This window comes from Otolemur garnettii, unplaced genomic scaffold, assembly GCF_000181295.1.
Source record: "Otolemur garnettii isolate 467f Iridium unplaced genomic scaffold, OtoGar3 scaffold00041, whole genome shotgun sequence".
Lineage (NCBI taxonomy): Eukaryota > Metazoa > Chordata > Mammalia > Primates > Galagidae > Otolemur > Otolemur garnettii.
This window is the reverse complement of record NW_003852436.1, coordinates 10,990,328-10,997,187: the sequence shown is the minus strand read 5'-3', so window position 1 is coordinate 10,997,187 and position 6,860 is coordinate 10,990,328. Positions and strand designations below refer to the sequence as shown.

Here is a 6,860-nt window from a genome sequence, read left to right as displayed (position 1 = left end):
CCCAAGTAGCTGGGACCACAGGCGCCCGCCACAATGCCCGGCCATTTTTTGGTTGCAGCCATCATTGTTGTTTGGCGGGCCTGGGCTGGATTCAAACCCGCCACCTTAGATGTATGTGGCTGGCGCCTTAGCTGCTTGAGCCACAGGAGCTGAGCCTGAGCTGGTGTGTTTAAATTTTTATTTTCCATAGAGTGCTAGAGAAAAGCAGAGCAGGTATCATCATCCTTACTTGTTAGGTGAGAAAACTGAGACTTAGAGATGTTGGTTTATTTATTTGTTCAGGGTCAGACAATTGGTGTTAATTGGGAAATCACATTAAATTAAAAAAACAAACAAACATGAGAATGTCGGACCAGTTTAAAGAAAAGGATGAAAGAAGCCACACCTAAATAACTGTAGCTCCTCAGTATTAAAGAGCAATCGTCAAATCACATCCAAAACTGACCAGGAGCACAGAGACACATATCAGGACCTAGAAGGGAACACGTAAACTCAAAACACTTAAAGATAACTTTGGATTAGGATGAAATATGGGGTGAGGAAAAACAGGATATTTCTTTTTTATGATAATTTTCTCTTTAGAGTATATACTGTATAATAACAGAAAACCAAACAATTCCACTTAACCAGTACCTTTTTCTTCCATACATGATCTGCTTGTCCTATGGGGTAGATAGCACCAGAGCCCTGCGTTTAACACACGGTATGGGCCTTACTTATCCTTATCATCCAGGGCTGAACCAAGTGTACTTAGGATACATCTCTAACTTTGGAGGCCCAAAATCATAGAGGATGACTATCATTAGCTCCTTTGAAGCCTGTCACAGGTCATTTCTGTGAATGTTATAGTTCTCATAATTTTGGGGGGGTTTCATGAATTTTCAAATATAGAATAGATAGACAATAGCTTGTTACCAGCCTGCAAAACCTTACTGAGGCTTCTGTCTTCTAGGCGTCCAGAGATCACCATTGTGGCAGCTGAGCCATTGAGGCCAGCCTCGTGGTTTCCAGGAGCCCCACCCCCAGGATTAGGGTTTTCCCCAACTTCTGCCAGAGGCCCTTGGAGACCAAATGAGTTGGTTCCTGCTGAGGTGAATAAACATTACATTATCTCTTTGCCTGTTTTATTTTTAAAGTGAAATTCAAAGATAAGAACAGCAAGACTATTAATGCCTTGACTGTTGCCCATAGAAGTCTAAAATCTTTCTTTCTTTTATAGCTACCACCATCTTATGAACAAGTCATAAAAGAAATTAACCAAGTTCAAGTTAATACTACAAATAATAATAATGCTGCTGCCCCTCCAAGGCACACTATTACTTCTGCAACTCAGACTGACTTTTCAGAAGGAATAGACAACGAACTGCCTCAAAGTAATGCAAGTAATTTGTTTTCCCTAATTCTGACCTAGTTCTAGGGAAGTAACCAGTAGGCTTACACCCTAAATAATTTGCAATTTGTGTTTAATTCACTGAGCTCTGCTTCCCAGTCAGTGTGACCACTTTGGGTATACAGTGATTGTTATCATGGATCATTCTTATGAACTGCAGCCCCTGAATCTTGGGTTCATCCTGTTTATATCACAAAAGCATCATCTGTTTAATTCAGGGTGGATGTTACCGATGATACCCTTTGTTTCCATTGAGAAGGATGCTATACTTAGCAAATTAAACCTAGGATAGTGTACTAAGGGTGGTTGTTCTATTAGGTTTTTAAAAAGTATTATATTAGGGTAATAGAGGTAAGAATAAGTTGCTTTCAAAAAGTAAAGGATTAGAGATGTTGGAATTTTGACAACCAGAGAGAAATAGTTCATGTGATAAGTTTAATGAGAATCAAGAATTTAATGGTATTTTAAAATATTATACAATGAATGTTTGTTATATGAATCAATATAACTTGGAAAACACTCCAGCTAAAAGCTGAGTATAAACATTTCCCCATTGATTTTGGAATTAAGGAAACCAAAATCTCTTGATTTTCCATACCTATTATTTTTAAATCTGTGTATCTTCTCTCTCTGTATATTTTTTAATTGTAACATTGCATTTCGTTTTGGTCTTGTCAGCACTACAGGCACCTCTCAAGCCTCTCCAGCCTTCCCCAACAGTCTCATCTGTCAATCTTCCAACTAATGTGGCGCCTTTAATAGTTTTTGATATTTCAGAAGAACAGAATTGTCCAGAAACCCCCCGTGCTACAAGATGTCCAGTGCCAAAACCAAGATCAAAAAGCAACCTCAGACCAATAGCCAGAGATACTCACATTGAAGAGCAAAGTCACCAGAAAATTGGCTCAGCAGCCACAGAAGAGGAGCCATCCCCAGGCCAGCCCCCGTCGCTGTTAGATAACACCATCCACTTACACAGTCAGGCAGTGATGAACATTATGAACACAGAGCAAAGCCAAAATAGTATTGTTTCAAGAATCAAAGCATTTGAGGGTCAGACAAAAATAGACATCTCAGGACTGCCCAAGAAACCAGAAATTATTCCGCGTACGCTACCCTCAAGGCCTGCTGTTTCCTCAGGGAAACCCTCTGTGGCTCCCAAACCAACTGCTAACAGAGCTTCTGGAGAATGGGACTCTTGCCCTGAGAGCAGACTCAGGGTGACCTCCATGGAAGGAGGTCCATACCCTCCACTGCAGGAAGTGGGGAACATCCCAGTAACCAAACCTGAATTGCCAAAGAAACCAAATCCTGGCCTTCTACGAAGTGTTAATCATGAGATAACCGGAGGAGGTACCCTGGGAGAGAGCCTTGATGGTGGGAAGAAAGTCCCAACTCCTGCTCCACGGCCTTTGCTGCCCAAGAAATCAGTTTCCTCAGAAAATCCCACCTACCTTCCACTGAAACCTGTCACTGTTCCTCCCCGACTTTCAGTGGCATCACAAGCCAAAGCATTCAGGTCACTGGGAGAAGGGCCCCCTGCCAGCCCCCCAGTTCTAGTTCTGCAAAGCAAACCCCCAGATATCGACCTCATTAGCTTTGATGATGACGTTTTACCCACTCCACCCGGGAACCTGGCTGAAGAATCTGTTGGTTCAGAGATGGTACTAGGTGAGTAAAAATCAAAAGTGAAGGAGAATCTAAACTCATAAAAAGGTATCATAAATGGCACTTGCTATTTTAGTTTCCAGTTACTGAGTTGTTGAGGGATGTGTATTGGCGTGCACACTCATATAGAGATCGAGTCAGAGAGGAAGAGAAAAATTAAGAAACAGGGAGCTACACAGGGAATGGAGACAGAAAGGGAAGGGAAAACCTGGATGGGGGAAATCTGTCTCCCCCAGAGAAACTCACACATACATTACTTTTGTATGAGCCAGAAGTAAGCAGAGTGGGGCCAGGGCCTAACCCAGGTGGTGGGGCTGGCTCTTCTTATTCTGGCAGGTGCAAGTTCAGGCTTCACATTGAAAGGATACTGGGAGGCTGGGGGAACATGGCATTAAAAGATGCAGAGGAAACTTCTTATGGACGGGAAGTCCCGCAGTGGCCCCAGAATGGTTCCTCGGATTGAACGGGCCCCCACTGCGAGTGCTGGAGAAGGGCCAACTCCAAGGGAGGACCTTGACAAGAGCAATGTAAGGAGGGAGGAAGCAGTCACATGTTGCAGATTTTTTTTCTGTAATCTTCGCAGACCATCTCCCCTTGGGAATGCAGAGTTTTGTAAATAAAATATACAACAGTTTGCTGCCAAGATCAGGACAATTAAATTTCCCAGGAGGCAGAGTGTGTTTTCCTTCCTCACACTGTTCAGATGGAGGGTGTTATGGTAAAGCTTATGTTTGATTTGTCTAAACTAAGCTGCTCTACTTGTCAGTGATAAGATTCCTTTTCTTGGTGTTTACTTATTTGGGTGGAATTTGTGGACATACAAACTTAATAGTATTTTCAAAAGATTAACTATCATATTAAAAATGTTTAACGTGCATCAAAATGGTACAAGCTCCGATTTCAACACCAAATTCTGCATAGCACAGGTGTATTTTAAATGATAGCAAACACTGCATTCATTAAATATTTACCATGCACACAGCACTGTAACTGGCAGTAGCATATAAACTAAGAGACATGCCTCTTGTCCTTAACGGGTGGAAGGAAAAACCTTAGAATCTATTGAGCAGCTGGGCACAGTGGCTCACTCCTGTAATCCTAGCACTCTGAGAGGCTGAGACAGCTGGATCACTTGAGCTCAGGAGATTGAGATCAGCCTAAGCAAGAGCAAGACCCTGTCTTTACTAAAAATAGAAAAACTAGCTGGGTGTGGTGGTGGGCATATGTAGTCCCAGCTCTTGGGAGGCAAGAGTATAGCTTAAGCCCAAGAGTTTAAGATTGCTGTAAGATATGATGCCAGCGCCCTCTACCCAGGGTGACAGAGAGAAAGAGACTCTGTCTCAAAAAAAAAAAAAGAATATATTGAGCTTCTGCAGTGTGCCTACTGCTCTGCAGATACATATACATTATTATAATACTTAACAACAAACCTCTGTGAGAGATCAGTGTCCTCAGTTTACAGATGAAGGAAATGAGGCTGAGAGAGGTGAGTTGCCTAGTATCATAAAAGTAACAATATTCCAAGTATCAAGTTGCTACCTAACATTTTCATGAACCTTTAACCAGGCAGTGCTTTAAAAACTTTTTAGGTCTTTGCCAATATCATTTTCTTCCATAAACCTGTGTGGTGTTACAAGCGTCAGAGAAGGAGAGGCTGGATAAATCCAAAAGCAGCAAGCTGTAAGGGGTAGGCACAGTACAAGCCAAAGTACCTGCCAGATTCTATGAGGATGGTTAATAAATTGCTGAGATCTTACTTTGTATCATCAAGAAGATAATTATAGTGATCTTCAAAAATTAAGGTCAACAATGTACTTTCAACATGAATATAGTATCAGGCTTCCTACTCAGCCTTTTCTGCTGCTTGATTTCTACCACTTTATTGCACAACATTTAATTATGGGGGCAGTCTTGTAGCAAAATGTGTAATTTGCTTGCCCTATCTGACTTTAGCCATTGCTCTTGACTATGGAGTTATACCAAACTGAATATTTGATATTCTTTCTAAACCTGTCTCTCCTTCTATATTTTGTATCTCACAAGTGACACCAATGAAACACTCAGCCTTCCTGAGAGAAACCCAGAGATCATCCCTAAGTCTTCACATGGTGGCTAGCTTTGGAGTCTACTAGAGCCTATCACAATTGCTGTGTGACCTCGGGCTATTTATTTAACCTGGCAGTGCCTGGGTTTCCTCATCTGTTAGACATGATAATATCACTACTCCTGGAGGCTATTGCAAGGGTTAAATGTGATTATGCAGGAAAGGCTGTCACCTCTTCTGAAACTTGGTGATCATTAAGTAGTAGTTATTATCATCGCTGTTTCTCTGGCATCACTCGTGTTAATTACAAAGTGCTCCTGGTTTTGCCTTCTGAATAGTTCTTGAGTCTGCCTCTCATTTCCATCCCTCCTTGTACTGCCACACTTTAGGCCTCTATGCTCAGATTCCTGCAGTGGCCTCCTAGGGTGAGCCCACTCAAACAAACATACATCCTCCATACTGTGGCTATCAAGGTCTTGTTCTAGAGTGTAAACTGGCCCTTATTGGTTCCCTACTTATTATTCTCCATAGACTTTCAGGATCACCTTTGAACTCCTCAACATGTGAGTGATTTTTGTCTGTTTTTTGATTTGGGGCTTTGTGACCTTTGATGTAAATAAAGGGTTTTGTGTTTTGTTTTGTTTTTTAATGATAATCATCTTTGAATTTCCTTTATGGTGAGATCATACTTTTCAACACATTATAATTTTTTTTTTGGAGACAGAGTCTCTGTCACCGTGGGTAGAGTGCCACGGCATTATAGCTCACAGCAACCTCAAACTGTTGGGCTCAAGCAATCCTCTTGCCTCAGTTGCCTGAGTAGCTGTGACCACAGGTGCGCCTGCCACCATACCCAGCTAGTTTTTCTATTTTTAGTAGAGACAGAGTCTTGCTCTTGCTCGGGCTGGTCTCAAACTCCTGAGCTCATGCCGTCCACCTGTCTTGGCCTCCCAAAGTGCTAGGATTACAATCGTGAGCCACCATGCCTAGGCATAAATAAAGTTTTATGATCTTTTCGTGAAACCTTGCTTACTCATCCTGGCATCAGCCAGAAACTGGGAGAAGAACACAGGAGAAAGAAGAGAAACTCACAAATATATTTTCCTTCTCTTTCTCTTCCCTCCAAAATAAAGAAAATCTAATAAAGTGGTGGGCATAAAATAAAGTTGCCATATTAATCTCAGGTAATAGAGATCAGAAAATACTGAAGCTATGAAAACATTCTAAAGATTAGAAAAATTATTAAAGGAAAACTCATAAAACAGGCAATTTAATATTGGATTCATTTCTTGGGTAGAATGCCTTCCAGGTTAATGTAATGGAGCTGAGAAATATTAGCAATTCTTCTGCACACCTTTACAAATCATACCCAGTTGTCAAAAAAGGCAGAATGCTTCTGCTGTCAGCCCCATTACACAGACTCACTAGAGTAATAGTTTAGCAGCCAATTTCTGGTATTAATAGAACTCAAGGGAAAGAAATGACAGAAAAGCAAGCCAGAGATGGTGAAACTAATTATGGTGACAAGCATATTATCAGAGACAGGTAATGGGCGGAAAACTACTTTACTATCAGTGTTTTTCTCAGCCCAGTAATGAAGACCTTGTGGATATAGGTATAAAGAGGCCTGCTTGTTTGGCAGAGGTGTGGAATAGTCCATGCTGGTGTGATGGGCTAGAAGGAAGAGAGAATAAACTGTGCACGTGACAGTAGAGGAAATGCCACCGACTTGACTTAGATTTGATGGGAAATTCTTCT

The 6,860-nt window shown here is 41.5% G+C and overlaps 1 protein-coding gene across 1 annotated transcript in view; it reads left to right on the top strand.

Moving 5' to 3' along the window:
• The window catches only part of SH3D19 (SH3 domain containing 19), a 198,099-nt gene that overhangs the window by 132,140 nt on the left and 59,099 nt on the right, over positions 1-6,860 (top strand). The window contains exons 6-8 of the mRNA XM_023513450.1: positions 953-1,091; positions 1,220-1,382; positions 2,069-3,061. Of these exons, the coding sequence (XP_023369218.1) occupies positions 2,380-3,061 (682 nt within the window). The 5' untranslated portion in view covers positions 953-1,091; positions 1,220-1,382; positions 2,069-2,379. The remainder of the gene's footprint in view (positions 1-952; positions 1,092-1,219; positions 1,383-2,068; positions 3,062-6,860) is intronic.